Genomic DNA, 21,142 nt, shown 5'->3' with positions numbered 1-21,142 from the left:
CCTTCACATCTTCATAATTGTAACAGGCAAGACAACTGAAAATGCACTTTTGATGTCCCTGAACACAAGATTGGTGGTACCACCGATTGCAACAGTCACAAGCAATCTAAAATTAGGCCGAAAATGTATGATCTTTCAGCAATGTTACAGACAAACAATGTTACTGACTGGGTACTTACCCTAGCAGGGTTAGGCAATATGAATATATATATCGTGACAACGATAGAAAGTGTCAATTGATGGAGATTTTGTTATATCGTGTATATCACAATATGTAAATATCCATTTGCACAGTGTGGGCTTCTCTGTCTGTGGGCAGGACTTCACGTGAGACTGAGAGATACAGCAGGCTGTCCGAAATTTGCGCTCCAGAGACAGGAGAACTTGGAGCAGGATCATTCGCACAACTCCAATCATTATTGACCCAGGAAAACCCCAAATGTAGAAAGAAATCCCCACAAAACAGCACGAATCTCAAACAGATCGTACCATTCTGAAAAGAAAACATTATATGTTTTCTTTTCTTTCTCTCATTGCTTTGAGAAGATCTTAAGTTTCTTGAGGAAAGTTTATATTAACAACAATAATAATAATGGTCAACAACATTTCAAACTGAAATGTTGCATACTGTGAAATTTAGCAGATTGGTAAGGTACATTTTTGAAAACAAGTTGATTTTATTATATATTATCTATTTACTTACTTTGACATTGTTTCTCTTGTTCCAAACAAAGAGGAAGTAGTTTTCATTTATAATGTATTTAATTCACTGACTGGAGCCTAAAGATTATTTAATATATACATTAATTTGTATTGAATTTACAGAAATTGTACTATTTTGTGATGTATATCGTTATCAGTGGCGAATTCTCAGGGCCAGCAAAACCTTCTCTGCTGGCCTAACATGCCAAATAATAAATATTTTTCATTCTATCATTCTCAATCACCTTTTTGTCTTTGTATTTTTAATTGCTTTCCACTCTTAATTAATCTCCAAACAAACAGAGAAAATGAAAAGTTTATCCAGTCAGAATTTATTCCTTGATGCTTACAAACAAAGTGTGACAACTGTTTCACAAATTGCATGCCCGAAACCAAAGCAGCACGTGAGTCTGAGCTCCACCCCCTCAGGCCTTCAGAATTTCCACAGAATCAATCAACAGTGCAAATTTTCACAAAAATCTAACCTTTAATTGAAGTAAAACAATTGAAAGAGGGGAAATATCACATTATTAAATAAATATTCTCCAAAGCACATTGGCCACAATTATTGGCACCCCTAGAAATTCTTATGAGTAAAATATATCTGAAGAATTTTCCTGAATGACTGAAAGAATGACTTACTGTTTCACAGGGGTATAAATATGAGGTAACACACACGCCAAATAATCAAACAAAGTGTGTTAGACTAATGAATATAGTTCTGATGTGCAGCAAAAGGTTGTCGAGCTTTACAAAATGGGAAGTGGCAGAAAGAAAATAGCCAAAGCATTAAAAATGCCTATTGCCCTTCTACCATCAGGGCAATAATTAGGAAGTTCCAATCAACTGGAGATGTTAAGAATTGGCCTGCGAGTCATGTGATGCCATGTGAGGAGCGGATGTGTAAACAATGAGCTCTGCGCACTTTGCTAGTTTTTAATTATTATATGTCATAAACTGGTGAGATTCGATACACCCTGCTACATATCTGTTCTTGAAGTCAACATGGCACAGAATTCAAAATCCTCTGGCTATGGAGATATCAAAAAACACTTATTTGTTCAAGCTGGTGCCTCGGACGGGCCTGGACAGTGTGGCGGGAGAAATTCAGTGGCAAATGGCGAGCATGTCTATGATGCTGACGAAAGTTGTTGCTGACTTGCTGTAATACGTCAATCGCTTACTGAGATGGAAACAAAATTTTCTGAGTTGGTTACAAGAATCAGGGACATCAGGAGTCATCGGAGAGTGAATTAACTGCTAATCTAAAAGTTACCAAGATAGATTTGGAATGCGTTTTGGAAAAACTTGAGGATTTGGAGAATCGTAAACGCTGAAACAACATCCGAATTGTTGGAATTCCTGAGCATGAGGAAGGTCGAGATATGGTGAAACTCTTCCCGAGTCTGCTCGATATAACAGGCCACAAGCTGGAAATCGAGCGAGCTCAATGAGTCCTGGCTCGCAGTTCGGCTGTCCAATCAATTCTGGCCAAATTTCTGAGATCACCCGATAAAGATCTTGTGTTGCACGAGGCGAGGACAAAAGGAAAGCTTTCTTGGAAGAATCACAGTATTTTCTTTTTCCCAGACTTTGCGAATTCTACAAGAGAGAAACGTGATCGATTCAAGGTATCTAAGAAACACTTACATCAATGGAAGATAGTATTTGCACTGATGTTTCTGGCCAAACTGAGAATAGAAGATATTAAGGATGGCCCAATTTTTTTTACTTGCCCACAGTAAGCATTGTCTTTCATAGAGACAAAGGGGTGAGTAAGCCATATGGTGTTTTTCATGTGGCACCCGAGTGAATTGACTCACTAAGCATACACTCGACTGTCTGAGGAGGCTGGATGCCATTTTGTTTCTTTTTGTGTTGGTTCCGTCCAGCAGCTAGAGATTGTTTTGTGAAGTAACACTAATTCAAGAATCTCTTACATCGACGGAGGTTCACTGTTGCACTGATGTTTCTGGTCAAATTGAGAACTGATACTAAGGATGGCCGGAAAATGTTTACATGCCTAAAACAAGCGATGTTTTCATAAAATTGATTGACCGAGGAAGTCATGGTGTGTTTCTCACATTGCCTCGAAGTGAGCTTGTCTCGCTGAACATACACTTGACCGTCCGAGGAAACTGGGCGCCTGTTTTTTTTTTTTTTGTCCTAGTTCTGCCTGGCGGCTGGAATTTGTTTTGTGGAATAACACTCCTTTGAGACTGTTGTGGATGAATCTGCTTTTTCTTTGTGCTTGTACCTCCTGCTGGCTGGAGTTTGTTTTGTGGAGTATTTTTTGCAGGATTAGGTCATCTGCTGCACTTATGAAACAGCTGGCTCACTGAACATTCTTTTGATTGCCAGTTGCCAGGTACAGTTTTGTGAATGAAACTTCACGTTCTTTGTGTTTATTCTGCCTATTGGCTGGAGTGTGTTTTATAGATTATTTTCTGTTCTGAGACCCACGACTGCTGCCCCCCAGCCGTCCAGTTCTGACAAGTTCAGAGGACGCCTACACAGGACCTCCTCCTCAGTCACTAACCCGCACCCTGCCGGGTGTGCGGAGCAAGGTAATTGCTTCGAGTCTTCTCTAAGCACTAGAGCCTTGGGACGTGCTTTTGCCTCCCGATGCCACACTACCTGCCCCGCCCCGCTGTGAAGCCTCGCAAGGTACATCGAAATTCCCAACCCGTTGCACTGGTTGGCCAGGACCATCCGACTCGGCTACGTGATTAAGTTTGCCAGGCCCCTGCACCCTTTCGGCAGCGTCCGCTTTACCTCGGTGCACGGCGAAGACGCCAACACCCTGCGTGCGGAGCTCACGACCCTTTTAATCAAAGACGCGATAGAGCCTGTCCCTCTAGCCGAGATGAAGAAGGGTTTCTACAGCCCTTACTTCATCATACCCAAGAAAGGTGGCATCTTACGACCGGTCTTGGACTTACGAGTTTTCAACCGGGCCTTGCACAAACTCCTGTTCAAAATGCTCACGCAAAGACACGTTCTAACTTGCGTACGGCATCAGGATTGGTTCGCAGCGGTAGACCTGAAGGACTCATACTTCCACGTCTCTATCTTGCCTCGACACCAACCGTTCCTACAGTTTGTATTCGATGGCCAGGTGTATCAGTACAAGATACTCCCCTTCGGCATGTCCCTGTCCCCTCGCATTTTTACGAAGGTCGCAGAGGCAGCCCTTGTCCCGCTAAGGGAAGTGGGCATCCGCATACTCAACTACCTCAACGACTGGCTCATCCTAGTCCACTCTCGAGAGTTACTGTGCGCCCACAGTGACCAGGTGCTCAGGCACCTCAGCCTTCTAGGGCTTCAGGTCAACTGGGAAAAGAGCAAGCTCGCCCTGGTTCAGAGCATCTCTTTTCTTGGCATGGAGTTAGACTTAACAACTCACCAACGAGCGCACGCAGTCAGTGCTGAAATGCCTCACCTTGTTCAAGCTAGGCCAGGGTCAGTGCTCACATTTCTGCAGGAGAGGCTGGAGGGGAGGCTGTCCCCCTCCACCTTTAAGGTGTATGTAGCCCCTATTGTGCCTCACCACGACACAGTTGACGGCAAGTCCTTGGGTAAGCACTACTTGATTATCAGGTTCCTTAGAGGTGCCCAGAGGTTGAACCCACCCCGCCCAAGCCTGCTCCCCTTCTGGAATCTCTCAGTGGTCCTCTCAGGCCTTCAGAGACCCCCTTCGAACCACTAGAATCAGTCGAGCTCAAAGCCCTCTCCTTGAAGATGGCCCTCCTGATCATGCTTGCTTCCATCAAGAGGGTTGGGACCTGCAAGCGATCTCTGACAGCGACACCAGCCTCGAGTTCGGTCCGGCAGACACTCATGTCGTCCTAAGACCGCGACCAGCTATGTGCCCAAGGTTCCTACGTCCCCCTTCAGGGACCAAGTAGTGAACCTGCAAGCGCTGCCCTGGGACGAGGCAGACCCAGCTTTTTCGTTGCTGTGTCCGGTGTGTGATTTGCATACCTATGTGGACCACACGCAGAGCTTTAGATGTTCTGACCAGCTCTTTGTCTGCTTTGGTGGACAGTGGAAAGGGAACGCTGTCTTCAAACAGAGGCTTTCCCAGGCCGTGCCCGCCCCCTTGCCGGTTGGAGCACACTCAACATGAAGTGTGGTATCCTCATGGGCAATGGACATCGGCACCTCCCTAGCAGACATATGCAGAGAAGCCGGCTGAGCAACACCTAATACCTTTACAAGATTTTACAATCTCATGGGTTGAGTATCATATATCCATATGTCCGGGGGAGGGACATGCAAATTCTGTCTGCCAATTTCTCATTGGCCTTTTCTCAAGTTCAGAGATGCGCGAGGCTCTCAAGAGAGACCCATAGTATTCTTCGACACAACATCTCGTTCCCTCCATCAGGGAACGGAGGTTACAACAGTAACCTAGACGTTCTCCAACCTCATTAGGCATTATAAGAGAAGACTCAGAGCTGTTATCTTGGCAAAGGGAGGTTGCAAAAAGTATTGAATAAAAGGGTGCCAATAATTATGAACAATGTGTTTTGGAGAAAAATATTTATTTATTAATGAGAAATTTCCCCTGTTTCAGTTGTTTTACTTCAATAAAAGGTTAGACATTTATGATTTTTTTTTTTTTTTATGAAACATTAGACAGCCTTCTTTGCACATATTTACATTTACATTTATTCATTTGGCAGACGCTTTTATCCAAAGCAACCTGCAAAAAGAGGAAAAACGTAAGCGAATCATCTTAAGGAGACAGTGGTATGAAAAGTTTCATACATTTCACTAGCATCAGAATAGTATTCAAAACAGTTTAAAGTGCAACAAGAATAATTATTTTTTTTTTTTTAGTGACTGGCTAAGTGCTCATAGAAAAGATGTGTTTTTAGCCATTTTTTGAAGACAGAAAGTGAGTCAGCTTCATAGCTGGAGTTGGGAAGGTCATTCCACCAACGTTGTATGATGAAGCCGAAAGTCCTGGAAAGTGTTATGGTGCCTCTTTGTGTTGGTACAACTAGGTGACGTTCCTTAGCTGACAGAAGGCTTCTAATAGGCATGTAGCACTGCATAAATTGATTTTAGGTATGCTGGAGCAGGCCCAGTGTATGCCAGCATCAGATCCTTGAACTTGAAACGTGCATTAACCAGCAGCCAACATATTTACCAAGGTTGGGCCACTAGGCTACTGTGTGTGTGTGTGTGTGTGTGTGTGTGTGTGTGTGTGTGTGTGTGTGTGTGTGTGTATATGTATGTGTATATATAGGTGACGTTCCTTAGCTGACAGAATATATATATATATATATATATATATATATATATATATATATATATATATATATATATAGGTCACGTTCCTTAGCTGACAGAATATATATATATATATATATATATATATATATATATATATATATATATATATATATATATATATATATATATATACTGAAAGAGTATAATGTGCCATTTAAATTCTTACCGCTCTCATGAGAGGCAGGCTGTGGAATGTTTAATGATTCAGCCCACGTGCTTTTTATAGAGGAGCGAAAACGGCCACATTGGTCACTTCCTGGATGTGAGAGCAGATGAGGAAACGGCAAAGGAATATGGTTATCTTTCATGCTGTTCTGAAACATTAAATAAAGCTGGACTTTAACTGGATTGCGGTGTAAGTTACTATTCTTTTTTGTTAATCTAAAACACAAACTCTGCGCGAGTGGTCGCCTACTGTTTGATATAATTACTAATTAAAGACAATGTAACAATCGTAGTGTAGAACATGCATTACAAATTTCTTATGAAGTCATAAACATAATGCCTTCGATTAGATCGAGAAGCTGTAAGATGCTCTACCTTTTAACCGTTAGTTTACGTCAACGCCCTCTACTATACTGTTTACTTTTTCAGTTGTCTTCTTCTCGTCTAACACGACACAAGTCATGAGTGAAATGATTTATATCAGATTAAAACTTTTTCGCATTACATGAAATACTTTTTAGACTGACGTATAATAATTTAAATCTTGTTATTCTTTCTTTGACATAGCGTTGAGTTTTGTTTTTTACTATGAGTCAAACGCTTAAGTTGTCATTATGTAAACCAATGACAGATGTTCATTTTTTTATTTGTACTGTTGCACTTGGGGTGTTACGCAGCTTCAAATGGCCTTTCATTTGTGCTTTTGTAATATAAAAAAAAAGAATAAATTCTCTAGAGAGAATAAAGCTTTTTAGATTGAATAAAGAGTTAGTTTTTGTTTTATCTCCCTTAGTCCAAGAATCACTCTGACTCCAAGCACTACTCTATAAATAAAGCAATTGCATAACTTCCTCCTCATAGGTTGTTCCTTCAGTCAAGGCAAAATTTCAAAATACTTTGCTGAGCTAAGGTTTTTATAACAGTTTTAAAGTTTTTTTTTTTTCTTTCTTTCTTTGTTGTTGTTGTCCACACCTCAAGTTAACCGACATATAACCATTAAGCAGAATAATTCCATAATTCAATATATATTTTTTATTAAAAGTAAATCATAAATCTGTTGTCAACAATGTTTTCAGTGGATGTTGGGTTATCTGACATCCTTCCTCAGTACAGGATAGTCCTTTGTATTACAATTCACAAATATAGCTTTGATGATTAAATGTTTTTGAAAAGTTACAAAACTGTGCTCATTTTCAATGACCGTTTGAGGTAATCCATACATTTGTGTTTTCCTAGACACCCAGCAAAGGATGCAGGGTGCAATTGCACGGGTTTGCATGGTGGTAGCAGCTGCTATCCTCAACCACCCACTGCTCTTCCCCAATGAAAATACCACCATCCCTGAGCAAGATGATGATCTCCTGGCCAGAATGAAAGAGCACCAGGAAAAACTTGAGGCTGAACAGGAGCGTCTGGAACAGGAGATCTCTAAGGCAGAACAAGCTCTGACTAGTGATCAGGACATTTATGGCTGGTATTTCTGGAGTGCCCTTTGCCTTGTCATTTTCTTGACAATTGAGGTTTGCAGGCAAGATATAGTCCATGTGGAAATTCCTGAGCCTGTTGAAGATGATGATGGAGATTCTAGTGCTGGATATCTCAGTGCTAAGGTTGTAGCCTTAGATAACGGAATCCTGAATAACTTCTGTAGGACCCGCTTCCATCCTTACGCCCATGAGAGTGGAAGAGTACGGGTATTTGTTGAGGGCTTTGCAGATGATTTGCTTGAGGCTTTGAGAAGTGTTTGTGATCGAGAGGCTGACTTGGAGGTTGAGGATTTTGTTGGTATAGGCAGTGTATTTGAGTCCTGGAGAGCGTGTAAGCCTCTGACGTGTGACATCATTGTGCCCTTTGCTCCCCCTCAGCCATACAGGTTCCAGTTTCAGCTCTGGTGTGACCCCTCCATTGATATCCCACTAGATCTTCAAGGATGTGGAACGATTGAACTAATAAAGCCAAATGGAGACTGTCTTTGTGGCTCAACAAATCTCGGTGATGACATGCTGTGTCTGCTTCACAATAGAAATGACTGTGATATGCTTGGTGAAGTCGCATTGGAGGAGCTCCACTGTGCAAGGGACACTGCATATTTGTCGAAAGATCAGATCATGAGATGGTTCCAGATCTCAGTGACAAAAGCATGGGGACAGATCTCTCATAAGTATGAGTTTGAGCTGGCCTTTCGGAACCTTGACTTTCCTGGAGCACTGCAAATCAGATTTAGGTCTGGAAAGACTGTCGTTCTTAATGTTACACCAGCTTTTCAGGTTGAAGACACCGATGCATACCTAATCTCTCATTTCCCCTCTGATACCAGTAACTCCTCAGACACTCACTGGCAACTATCACTCACAGTTTATGAAAAGAATCTTCTCAAACACTTCACTAAAAAACTTCCTACAAATTCTTGTCACATTCACTGTCTTCAGATATTGTCTTTCTTGCACAAAAAGCAGACCGCTTTGACTGGGATATGTGCCCTTACAAATTATCATATTAAGACTGCACTTCTACATCTGCTACTGTGTAAACCTTCTTCAATGTGGAAGCCGCAGCATCTCAATAACAGATTACAGGATTTGCTCAGTTTCCTTCAGAAAAGCCTGGAGGAAAAGAGACTCTATCATGTCATTGTCGGGAACCCTTGCATCCCAATTGAAATTCAGATTCCCATAATATTTTGTATGGCAGAGCCACTAAACCTATTTAGGCCTCTTGTGTTACAGAGGCAAATATACACCAGAATGGTGGAGCATTTTAAGGAGATGGTCAGAAATACCTCTGTGCTTGTTCAAGAATATACTCCTCACTTTCCAAATGGTCACACGGCCCATGAACTCAACAGCTCAGATGTAGGTTGACTCATGGCTCTGATGGGATTTACTGGTTGAGTAAACTGGTTTTGAGTGCTGGGGATTTGTAAAACCTAATAACATGATTACGTTTTGCACTTTGAATGTAAATTGCATGTTAAAGAAATATTCCATGTTCAATTCAAGTTTAGCTCAATCGACAACTTTTGTGTCATTATGTTGATTACCACAAATTTGTTTATTTTCTCCCCTTTTCTCCCTAATTTGGAATGCCCAATTCCCAATGTGCTCTTAGTACTTGTGATGGCATAGTGACTCCGGGTGGCTGAGGATGAATCTCAGTTGCCTCTGCGTCTGAGGCAGTCAATCCGTGCATTTTATCACGTGGCTTGTTGAGCAAATTACCGTGTAGACATAGCACGTGTGGAGGCTCACGCTATTCTCCGCGGCATCCATGCACAACTCACAATGTGCCCCACTGAGAGCAAGAACCACATTATAGCGACCACGAGGAGGTTGCAACATGTGACTCTACCCTCCCTAGCAACCGGGCCAATTTGGTTGCTTAGGAGACCTAGCTTTTTATAAAATTATAAGCTTCACATTTCCGCCTTTAGTCTAAACCCTCCAAAAATTGGCCTCACTGTAACTTAGATTTTTACTGTTTTAAAGAAAATGATGGACAAGTTGACAAGTTTTTTTTTTTGTGGTAATCAACATTGTCACAAATGCTGCTCATTGAGGTTAATTTGTATTGAACCAAGAATATTCCTTTATGCACTGACTGTTACTAATTTAAAACTTGTGTTATTCATCATCTGTGTGTGGCAGCTAATCATACATTTTTTTATTTTATTTTTTACTAAGGAACCACATTAACTACAAATCATAATGAAATCTTTAAGTCATGATAAACATGTAAACTCTATAACATTAATATATTACTTGCCAGTATTATCAAGAATTATAATCTTATGTGTCAGCTGTCAAATGTCAGCACATAGCTGACAAATTTATTTTTACCCTAAAGAATCTGGCACTGTCATACCAAAGAGATAAGGAACACATTTGCATTCATTTTTGGCAATCCATTTCTTATGAAGCACAAAGCAGTTATCTGAATCATTTGGGGCAGCTGTGGCTCAGGTGGTAGAGCAGGTTGGCCACTAATTGTAGGGTTGGTGGGTTGATTCCCGGCCCACATGCCGAAGTGTCCTTGAGCAAGACACTGAACTCCAAGTTGCTCCCAATGGCAGGCTAGTGCCTTGCATGGCAGCTCTGCCAACATTGGTGTGTGAGTGTGTGTTTGTGAATGGGTGAATGAGTCACAGTGTTAAGCGCTTTGAAAACTGATAAGGTTATGTAAGAGCAGACCATTTACATTTTATGAAGAAAATGGGAGTGGTACACTGTAAAATGTGGTATCTTGCAATTGTTAACTTATGGCGCTATTTGTACCTGATTATCTAACCCTTAAAGGTGCACTCAGTAATTTTATTTCCCCTCATTTAAAAGTTTTACTTCTGAAGAAATTAATAGTAATTTTGAAACCCATGTTTTAAATCATGACCACTCATGTGAGATGAAGGGTTTATACCGGTAAATACCGATAAAGGTTTCATACCGGTAACTTTATAAAAGCTCTTTAATTCTAAATGGGGCAGTGGCACCTCATGGGGCAGCCATGATATCATCACATGACCTGCTGAATACGACTCTCTTAATCTCAGTAACTACCCTGTTATTGGAGACTGGCTTACTGTTTATAGTGAGTTTCTACATTGACACTGGTAACTGAAAAATACAGCGTTTGAATGATGCATCCAGGCCACTAGGTGTCAGTGTAAGCCAATGTAAGCCACTTTGACATACTTCAAACTATTACTGAGTGCACCTTTAAAATTAGTTTTGTTGGTGTAACCTTGTGTATCCAGGTTGATTCAGTGATGGATGTAGATGTTTTCACATGTAGCAAATTTTTTATGTTAACCTTTTTTTCAGTGTACTTGCACTTGCAAAACTTGCTGCCACAATGCTAGTGTGTTGAGGATGGTATCAAGGGCGTTGCTATGCAGTTGCTTAAGTGTATTTAGTTTTTTTAGTCTCTATGATATGTTGGTCCATAGATGGCTTTGGTTTCTCCAGTCTAAAAGGGGTTGTGTTTTCAAACATCCACGTTCTTACGCCGATTATGCTAAATAACCCAACAACGTGTGTTCGGTGTAAGGTCATAAATGCCATAAGAATAAACTGATCAACATGGTAGATTGACCATTTACACGATTCAGCGTTTTAAACACTTTTACCAACATTCTTTCTGGCAAGTGTTGTGCACATGCCTCTTCACAATCTGATGTCAAAAGCAGAGAATAAATAGATTATATCAAATCTCATGTAAATGTAGGTTTCTTGCTTTTTCAGATTTTCAGCAGTTATTAGCATATTGGCGTGCAACTAAACTGATAAATTTAAGAAAAATATTGCTGTGTTTACCAACACATATTTGGTGCTTAATGTAAATATCAAATATCATTAATTGTTATTAGGGTTTTGATCATTCTACCTAGAAAACAACTACTACAATGCTGCCAATACAAAAAAAAAAAACATATTTAGGTATTTCACAATGATATTTAATATTACATAATGTTCTGACATAATACACAGCTAACCAAATAAGTATGTGGACACTTAAGCCACACTTAAGTCTGCACCAATGCGGTATCATTCATGTCTGTAGCAGAAATGGTGCGAGACAAGTTACATGCCAAAGATGAATAATTAGGGTTAGAGGTTGGTTGTAATACCCACTAAGTATGCACCACTAATGAACAATTGAAAATGGTGCAGTGCACAAACCTGTTTCACAGGATTGTATAATGCTCTGCCTAATATTTAAGATAGTATTCTGGTCTTCTTTTATCAGTATGGAACCAGTGTTACTTTTGACAATTAGTAGGCTATATATTTTTTTTGTTCACCATCACAAAAAAGATTGGGAATAAAGAAGACATAAAGATACATATTTTGCCCATTATATGTTTTGTACACATGGTTTATTTATGTTTATGTATAAATGACAAACATGTTTATATTATATCAGTGGTAAAGCATCTATTGGCATTCTGTGATATAATCTCAGGTTTGGTGTTTAAAAGCATAATCTTCATAATAACATACTTAGGCTAAGAAAGAGTAATGATAAAAAGACCACACATAGATGGACAAATATCACCCTGTCTTAGTACAAAAAAATGATTTGCTCTACAATCCATAGTCAAAATTGGGTTTTCCCTCCATGTAGGTGTCGAAAAAGACCTTGTGAGCATCTGTGCTAAACATGGTGGCTTTCACACTGGGATCCTTAAACATGCGTTCAATCCACAGTCTTAACTCAGGAGTGTTCTCCAAACAACTGAAACATAAATAGAGGGTATGTATTTATGTGCAGAGCTATTAAACTTTACAAGCATTTACATCAGTTATCCTTGTGAATTATAATTATATTATAAATTATTAATTGTTTATTATTCAGCTGTATTGGTGACAGACATGGTGGAATGAACACGTTATTGCAAAGACAAGTACATTTTTGTGTCTGTATAAGGTTCACTGTACCAAAGTGCTTTTCAGTTCAGCTAAAACCAAAGCCCTACCCTGCCTTTGTTAATCTGACAGAGTCATTCATCTTGCTGGCATTGCTGTTTAACTGAACCTCCATGACTCTCACAATTTCAAAGCCCTCATGCTTTCTATTATACATCCACTAGATGCAGATTTGAATATATGTAATAAAACAAATAAAAACATACTGTTTCATGCCCATCATCTCTATCCTCTCAAACCATGGCCATATCATGTAGTCAATCATTGTGACTGAATCTCCTCCAAAGAATATGGTCTTCTTGTTCGCCAGAGTCTGCCAAAAAATGATATCAAACAGAACGCACTTAGAAGGTGATAAAAGACATGAAACAAAGAATGTATATATCCTTATAAGATCCTTACTGTATTCCTTAACAGAACCAATGCATTTCAACCAACCTGATTTAGTTTGGAGAGTTTTTCTTTAAATTCTATTTCAGGTGTTGAGACATCCTCTCCATTTTTCTTGCCCATAGAGATCTTATAGAAGTATGGAATCACCTGAATTGAGAACCCATTTACATTAATGTGTGCATATATTTCTTCAATCAAAGTAATGCAAAAATTCAGATCACTGCCAAATCATCTATATTTTATGTCCTGATTACAATTAGACTTATGATGGGGCAGATACGTAATCTACTGGAAGATGCTTTATACTTATTATACGTTTCCAGATGACATCTTTGAGACTGCTTACCTTTGAGTAATACTCCAGCAACATTTTCTGTTGGGCCCTTTCAAAGGGGTCAGATGGGATCAGTTTCTTCTCAGGGTAGACCTCATCCAGGTACTCACAGGTGATAGGTGACTCGTATATCACCTGTCCACTTGGGGTTTCCAATGCTGGCACTGTTCCAGTAGGATTCTTTTCCAAATACCAATTAGGCTTATCTTTCAAATTGATGTTGACAGTGTCATATCTGTAATTTATGGTATATTTAAAAAGAAAAGAAAAAAAAAGCTTAATTACATTTTTCTTTTTTACCTCCGACCTCTACCTAGCCCACTATTGCACAAGACTTTAGTGTTTGCACTCACTTAATTCCCTTGGCATTGAGGACCAGTCTCGCTCTCTGAGCAAAAGGGCAGAATCTCATGCTGTAGAGTCGAAGAAGACCATCTGGCACTGGTCCAGGAGCAGCGCTTTCTGTAGCACCAATGAAAAACGAGATAAAATTGTTAAATATATATGTCCTTTTTTAGTGGCTAATGACTATGTAATAAAATGTATATAATTATTTGCATGATGCAAATAGTAATGTGGAACACCATGTTATTCAGTATTTACGAAATCATTTTATTGCATTACCCTATGAATCTTATCAGAACGAAACTAAAAACAATGAGTATGCAATATTATCAAACAGAGCTGGTCTTTCAAAAGTGCAATGTAATGAGTCTGATTACTAGAGCTGCAAGACTAGCCTACAACTGGGTCGTATGCAAACTCTTGTGAGTAATGAGCTAGATGAACATCCACACGTATAGATATAATTAATACATTATGAAATGTTTTTCTAATTACACTAGTTATAGACTGCAGGCCAAAACATGCCATATTTGTGTTAAGTCTAATTTCCATGAATTGTCTTACCCTTTCCTTGGACTTTTTGGGAAGACGCCATTGCAGCGATCAGAGAACTGACTTTAAGGTCTGCGAAGGTAGAAAAGCATGTGATTTGTGTGGATAAGAATCTAAAACTACATCGGTTACATAACGTGACGAATCCTAAAGGAAGGAAAATTACTTTGAAGGCCATAGATGCTCAGCATGCTTTACTGAAATCGATCAAATGTAACAAATTTAGCATTCAAAAGACTGCTCACCTGTCGTTATACTTAACCGATCGTCAAACTGAAGTGTAGTATTTGTTGGAACTTGAAGGAAAGTTGAGATTTTATGGAAGAGTAGGTGTGGCTGAAGAGTAATAACTCCTCCTCTTTACACATTTCACCCATGTCCGTAAAACAAGTTCACTGTATTTCTTACAATTAGAAATGTATTTACTTATCCTAACGATTTACTTCTCTTATTAAGGATATTTTTGGCATAAGCACGAACATTAACTCTTCTGTTAAAAACATATATATATTTGAGTTGGCATTGTTTAAATCGCCATATTTACAGTCATTTTAAGGTTTGTTGACATTACATTATCATGCCAACGAAGTTATAAAATTGGCTATAACTTTACACAAAAAATGCTAGTAAGCTATTTTATCACACTAAAATAATGTTAACATACTTCTTGTTTATGACTTGTGGCTAAACTTTTGAAGCAGTGAGGTTTTTTTTTTAACATTTATGGATTGGCCCCCATTCACGACCATTGTAAGTGCCTCACTGGAACCCAGATTTTTTATTTCTTAATTAAAGGAGGGGGAAGTCACAATTATGTTTTGTGGTAATGAACATTATGCCACAAATGCTGTAGATTGACCCAGAATATTCCTTAAAAACCCATAATGTGTTAATTCCTGCAACTGCATTTTTTTTTAAGTTAGCAAAATACCATATTTACAGATTAATTCCTTGCCAGTATCCAAGAACAAATGTCTATAGTAGGCTAAATATAATATTGTTACTAAAACAAACCTGTGGTAACTTAGTATTAACCACCACTTTCAGTAATACATAAATAAAACAAAATTCTGAAAGATTAGGAAAGCTCCTTGCACTGTTTAAATATCCAATGCAATGTTACAGTTATAACACCACTGTAAATGATTTCCTCTTCAGACATGATGACATGCAAATTTTCAGATTCTGCAGTGTCATTTATCACTGTGTAGGAGTTTGTAACAGGATGTCATATTGTCAAATTACATTTATTGAAGATTTTTGTAAAGTAGGATACACTTTGCAAGACAAGAAGAACATCTTATTGAATAGAAAATCTATTTCCATGCCAAATTCTTAATTCTTTTATTGGCACATATTCCTCAGTTTTTGTTACTGTAATGTTAATATGAGCATTTTTGCCAAGTCATGCAAATGTTTATTTAGCCATACTTTCTGCAGCTTCAGTATGATTCAACTAGTCACTTTGCCATTACATAAACCTTTCTTAAATTAACACTGAACCTTCTGTTTTGCAACGTCATGCTCATCAAACAAGCAGAAAACAAGCAGACGATTGTTAAAGTTTTTTTTATAATGGTCAGGGTGGAGCACTTAAAGAAAACATTTAAGGAATTAAAAGGTCACTTAACCCTATACTGCATTGTTAAGCATAGTTCAGACTGCCCCAACAATCACAAAATTACAATGGTTGTTGGGTTTTGTAGAATTATTGCAGTACAATATAAATTACATGGTACACAAAGACAGTAGTAAACATTCAGTAACATGGTATATCAAAGTACCATTTATTATCATCACTGAACCATGTTTGTACTTTTTGTAAGTACAAAATTAAAATGGTAACTTTGTAATTATTCCCTTTAGAAGACATTTCTACAGGATCCATCCCTTAATTAGTTTTTTTGGTGCAACCTAATTTATTTAGGTATATTCAGTGATGTTATATAATATTTTTGACTCTACTCAAACCAGTTAATTTAAATGTTTCCACATGAAGCACATTTTTACGTTATCATTTTTTTCTGGTGTAGTGAGATTATGGATCACAAAGAGAAACAAAGTTAGCCTTTTTCTTCATTGGTGAAGTGGTGGAAGTCTAACACTAGAGGTTCAATTCCAGAAAGGGGTGACCCATGAACTACTGGGATAATCAGAGAAACCTATTACTATTGAAATCCTTGGGCAAGGCACATAAACTCAGATTGCTCCAGACTGGTCGTACCAGCAATAAGTGTACTGTTAAAAATTTTTCTTTTTTTTTTAAGTTACTATACTTTTTTTATTAGACAATTAAAAAGGGGAACTGAGATGGATCTGGATTTGTCTTTATTAATATCCATTACTGTATTTGTCTTCACAACAATAATATTAAGTGCAGAGTATATTTTATATATTGGACACCTGAAAATTGTTTATAAAATGTCATTTTATTTCATTTATTACTGATTTTTACAGAGAAGTTTTTATTGCTGCATTTAATTGATTCTGCTGGTTAATAACCAACATAACTAAATCAACTACAGAAATCCCACCAAATTTTACATTTTTAATGAGTTCATTCAGTCTTAATCTGATTTTATATTAACCAAAGTTTTAGATTTTGTTATTAACAACACAATTCAAAGTGACACACGAGATGATGTACCAGACCTGGTTTCCTATTTTAAATTCTTAAACAAGATTATTTTAGAAAAAATAAAGGGCGGATAGATTTAACATTCATTCTAGCATAATGTCTGTTAAAACAGACAGACAATAGAGATGTGTTTTACCAGAAAACAATGATTTATTTTATATCCCATAATCATAATTGGGGTTTCCGTCCATGTAGGTCTTGTAGAATGCCTTGTAGGTGTCGGTGCTGAACATGGTGGCTTTCACACTGGGATCCTCCAACATGCATTCAGTCCACTTCTTTAACTCTGGAGTGTTCTCCAAACAACTAAAACATTAATAGAGAGAAATAGAGTTAATCTGCAGAGCAAGCATTTGCAAACGTCTAATTTAATGATTCAGTTGTATGGATGACTGATTACATTTTCAATTTATAGGGGAAAATGACAAACAATAGCCATACCATTGTCAAGGTTTTATTTTCACTAAAAGGTGCACCACATAATTTTTATTGTCACAAGAAATATTCATTTTTTTGTGTGTACAACTTTTTAGTGATGACTTATATGCTGAGTGCACCCTGATGACTAGCTTTTCTTCACATTTCCCCACTCTCATTGTTAGGTAAAATGTCTGAATTAGGTTACTTCTTTGATATATCATAATCCTCTCATAATCGTATTCTCTCGCACTAACTTTTGAACATCCACTAGTAGCGGATTAATTTTTTTAAATAATAATAATAATAAAAACAACAAAAACATACTGCTTCAGATCAAGCATCTCCATCCTCTCAAACCATGGCCACATCATGTAATCAATCATTGTGATTGAATTGCCTCCATAAAACTTGGTCTTCTTGTTGACCAGGGTCTAACAAAAGCCATTAAACACATAAAGAAAGGACAAGTTAATATAGAAAGTAACATCCCATTAAATCTGCTTAACATCACTGATCAAATATAACTCTTTGTTAGATCATTATTCCACTCTTTAAAAGAGTAGAGGTATTCCAACCAACCTCATTTAATTTCGAGAGTTTGTCTTTAAGTTCTGTTTCAAGTGCCGACACATCCTCTCCATTTTTCCTGCCCATAGGGATTTTATAGAAGAAGGGAATCACCTAAAAAAAGAGCATCCATTTACATGATGAACACATTAATTTCCTTCAATCAAACAAGAGCAAAGATTGGAGTATTTCTGTAATATTTTGTGCTGTGGTTGTTACCATTAGCACTCAAGTTTATTGCAAAGAAATATTTAAAAAACAAAGGAACTGATTTTAAGTCACCCAGAGGGCCTCCCGGTAATAAACAGTGGATAATGTTGATTGTTTTAAGTACCTGGGGACCTTGATTGACAATTAACTTTCTCGGATAATGTGGATATAATTTGTAAGAAAGCAAATCAGAGGTTATTCCTAATGTGGAAGTTGAGAGAGTTTGCTGTCAGCCAATGTGTCCTGCAAAGAGTTTATTCCAGTCTAGTCTAAAGTAAAGTTTGGTACGGACAACTAACTTTGACAAATACAATTGTGCAAGATTGTTAAAAGAGCTGGACAAATTGTGGGTGCCAAACAAAAATCACTAGATGATCTAAACAATACGAAGAAAGGCTTTGTCAATCACGATATAACAACTCTTAATAATGAATTTCAGCTTCTTCCATCCAAATTACGTTATAGAATACCAAAGATCACAAAGTTAACTAAAGAAATGTTTTGTTCAGTGTGCAATAGGCCTTCTTAATAATAATTAAAAAAGTAGACTATTTTTAAATGCATGTTTTTTTTTCTCCTATACACAGAGTCCCTTAGAGGACAGGGCGGGAATGTTTTTTCTGAAACAGCTTTGCGTGCCCTCGCAACAGTTTGTTCACTTGCAATACATTTTGTGTGCCTTCACAATTGTTTGCGTGCAAGGACACAGTATACTATATTAAAACCATGGTTTCCATCAAAAAATAAATACATAAACATAATAATAATACCAAAAAAACGGTTAGCCTAAAACAATCTTGGTATAATCTACTATAGAAAAAAACATGTTTTCTGCAAAAAAACTATGGTTAATACATTCTATTGGTAGCAATTTATTATTAGATTACATTTACCAAGATAAATAAAGGCTGTAAAAGTATTATTCATCGTTAGTTCATGTTAACTAATGTTGTTAACTAATCTTAACAAATGTAACCTTTTTTTAAGTGTTACCACAATATTACTATATTTAAACTATGGTATTTGCATGGTAAAACCATGATACCCATAAAATTTATGTTGTTTTTTTTTACCATGGTTTTCGTTTTCCTGTATCAACTATGGTTTCACACTACGAATATCATGGTTAAAAAAATGGTTATTATAGTAAAACCACAGTAAATTTACTGCAAGGTCATGCAAAACTATTTCAGAAAAAAAATCCTGTCCTATTAGGGACCTTACCTTTATGTTTAAAGGAGAGAAAAAAAATCTGAGAGAAAAACAATTAAAAGAAAAAAGACAAATTTCACAGATAAAAAATTTCAGAGAGAAAAAAAAAAAAGTAGTACAGGAAGCCATGTACACACCTTTAAAACAAAATCAACTAGTGAATTTTGTTTACCTTACGGTTCAGGGCTTCCATACAAATGACACCTGTGAGCATCGACAGACTGCCTAATAAAGTACCTTTGAGAAATTCTCCAGCATCATTTTCTGTTGGGCCCTTTCAAAGGGGTCAGATGGGATCAGTTTCTTCTCAGGGTAGACCTCATCCAGGTACTCACAGGTGATAGGTGACTCGTATATCACCTGACCACTTGGGGTTTCCAGCGTCGGCACTAAACCAAAAGGATTCTTTGCTAAAAACCAATCAGGCTTATCCTTCAAATTGATGTTGACAATATCGTGCCTGTAAAAATGAAAATAAACAACTAAACTAATAGATTTTTTTTCCTCATTCAAAAGCCTAAATAACTTTCTCAGAATCTTTTTTTTATTCATTACACATATTTCATGCACCAGCTAACTCACTATTGCACAAGATATTAGTGTTTGGACTAACTTAATTCCCTTGGCACTGAGCACCAGTCGTGTTCTCTGAGCAAAAGGGCAGAATCTCATGCTGTAGAGACGAATATGGTCCTTTGGCACAGGGCCAGGAGCAGCGCTTCCTGTCGTACAAATAAAACAAAAAAGCATTTTTAGACTTCTATCATTTTATGCAGTGATATATGAATGTAGTTTGTGTATTCCTCATGAAACTCTCTTATTGTTGAGTATGAGAAGGTTTTGCTCTGAGCACTAAATTGTTTTGCCCCAGGCAGGGCCATAGCTAGTGGGGTGAAAGTTGGTAAGGATTCTAAGGGTCCACAGGTTCAAAGGGGCCCACAACAAATTCTATTCTATATTTTTTTAATAAGAAATTGGCCCAGAGCAATATACAGTCAAGGGGGCCAGAATACGTTGCTTTGGCCCTGGTCTCACGCGAAATTTAGTGTTGACAAGAACATAGCACGTTTAAGAAATCAGAAAGCAATCTGTGACATAGCTTATTCCTTAAAAGCAAGACGAAGCATTTTTTTGTATAAGTACGGTCATAAATACTGCTTTGCTGCGCTGAATTCTCAAAAGTGCTATGTCATGCTCTCGTCAGCACTAATACACCTGGAGGCAATTTGTTGTCCCTCGGTTGTCAAGCAATTCTTTGGTATAATGAAGTAACAGAAACACTCCCCGTTTCCTTTCATGACACATCTGGACATGTTTAACAATGACATGCTACTACAGGTGCTCTACGTTGTTGTTTTATACATTTTACATTGTAATCACAAAACAATTCCGCTTTGTGATGTAAACACTGTAGTATGCATGACAGAGCAGGATGTGTTGTGATTAGAGGTGTGTCCTTAATTATAAGGTCATCATAAGTTAACCAATTTCACTTTAGCCTCATTGTGGTGATGTTTTCTTACCTTTTCCAAGACATTTCTGGGATGCAGACATTTTTTATAGTCAGCGATGTTCTACAAATATGATCTGCAAAGGTTGAAATAATTTGAGAAGTTAACGTCACTTTTAAAAAATTATGTATTTTTTAGCAAAACGCTACAGCTATAATCTCTTACGGAAAGATCCGTGCTCAAGTTAATCAATGAATAATTGTATATTTCCCAGCATCGAATCATAAGAATGAAAACATAATTGAATATTAAGAATTTAAATAACCTACAGGAGCAGTTAATGAAATACTTACATATCTAACTGTACGATTTTCCACACAATTGTGAAAATAAAAGGGAAGTTGGTTAATTTATTAGATAGAGGGGGCAT

At 37.7% G+C, this 21,142-nt stretch overlaps 3 protein-coding genes across 3 annotated transcripts in view; 1 reads left to right on the top strand and 2 right to left on the bottom strand.

Moving 5' to 3' along the window:
- The first annotated feature begins 6,239 nt into the window (after window positions 1-6,239).
- Window positions 6,240-11,469, top strand: LOC127661105 (inositol 1,4,5-trisphosphate receptor-interacting protein-like). The gene is made up of 2 exons (XM_052151677.1): window positions 6,240-6,361; window positions 7,408-11,469. The coding sequence occupies exon 2, from the start codon at window positions 7,422-7,424 to the stop codon at window positions 9,030-9,032; it is 1,611 nt and encodes a 536-aa protein (XP_052007637.1). The 5' UTR covers window positions 6,240-6,361; window positions 7,408-7,421; the 3' UTR covers window positions 9,033-11,469.
- Window positions 11,470-12,016: 547 nt separating this feature from the next.
- LOC127661110 (glutathione S-transferase omega-1-like) lies at window positions 12,017-14,557 on the bottom strand. Its single transcript, XM_052151683.1, has 7 exons — window positions 14,460-14,557; window positions 14,227-14,286; window positions 13,671-13,779; window positions 13,330-13,552; window positions 13,029-13,130; window positions 12,797-12,903; window positions 12,017-12,399 (listed from the first exon to the last, which is right to left on the bottom strand). Exons 2-7 carry the CDS (start codon window positions 14,255-14,257, stop codon window positions 12,249-12,251), a joined length of 723 nt encoding a protein of 240 aa, XP_052007643.1. The 5' UTR covers window positions 14,258-14,286; window positions 14,460-14,557; the 3' UTR covers window positions 12,017-12,248.
- Window positions 14,558-16,624: 2,067 nt separating this feature from the next.
- The window catches only part of gsto1 (glutathione S-transferase omega 1), a 4,544-nt gene continuing 26 nt past the window's right edge, over window positions 16,625-21,142 (bottom strand). Inside the window, exons 1-7 of the mRNA XM_052151684.1 lie at window positions 21,066-21,142; window positions 20,785-20,848; window positions 19,875-19,983; window positions 19,499-19,721; window positions 17,852-17,953; window positions 17,597-17,703; window positions 16,625-17,158 (exon numbers count right to left, since the gene is read on the bottom strand). The exon at window positions 21,066-21,142 is cut by the window's right edge and continues 26 nt beyond it. Coding sequence (XP_052007644.1) covers window positions 17,008-17,158; window positions 17,597-17,703; window positions 17,852-17,953; window positions 19,499-19,721; window positions 19,875-19,983; window positions 20,785-20,815 — 723 coding nt within the window. The 5' untranslated portion in view covers window positions 20,816-20,848; window positions 21,066-21,142 and the 3' untranslated portion in view covers window positions 16,625-17,007. The remainder of the gene's footprint in view (window positions 17,159-17,596; window positions 17,704-17,851; window positions 17,954-19,498; window positions 19,722-19,874; window positions 19,984-20,784; window positions 20,849-21,065) is intronic.

Source organism: Xyrauchen texanus, chromosome 20 (genome assembly GCF_025860055.1).
Source record: "Xyrauchen texanus isolate HMW12.3.18 chromosome 20, RBS_HiC_50CHRs, whole genome shotgun sequence".
NCBI classification, from domain to species: domain Eukaryota; kingdom Metazoa; phylum Chordata; class Actinopteri; order Cypriniformes; family Catostomidae; genus Xyrauchen; species Xyrauchen texanus.
This window is presented reverse-complemented; position numbering and strand designations above follow the sequence as displayed.

Bases quoted from the DNA above. Each gene is read 5' to 3' on its own strand.
- LOC127661110 (XM_052151683.1), bottom strand. From the start codon at position 14,257: ATGGCGTCTTCCCAAAAAGTCCAAGGAAAGG. The intron at 13,780-14,226 runs GTAAGACAATTC...TTGGTGCTACAG, and splicing joins CCAAAAAGTCCAAGGAAAGG to AAAGCGCTGCTCCTGGACCA. The intron at 13,553-13,670 runs GTGAGTGCAAAC...CATAAATTACAG, and splicing joins CTCAATGCCAAGGGAATTAA to ATATGACACTGTCAACATCA.
- LOC127661105 (XM_052151677.1), top strand. From the start codon at position 7,422: ATGCAGGGTGCAATTGCACGGGTTTGCATGGTGGTAGCAGCTGCTATC.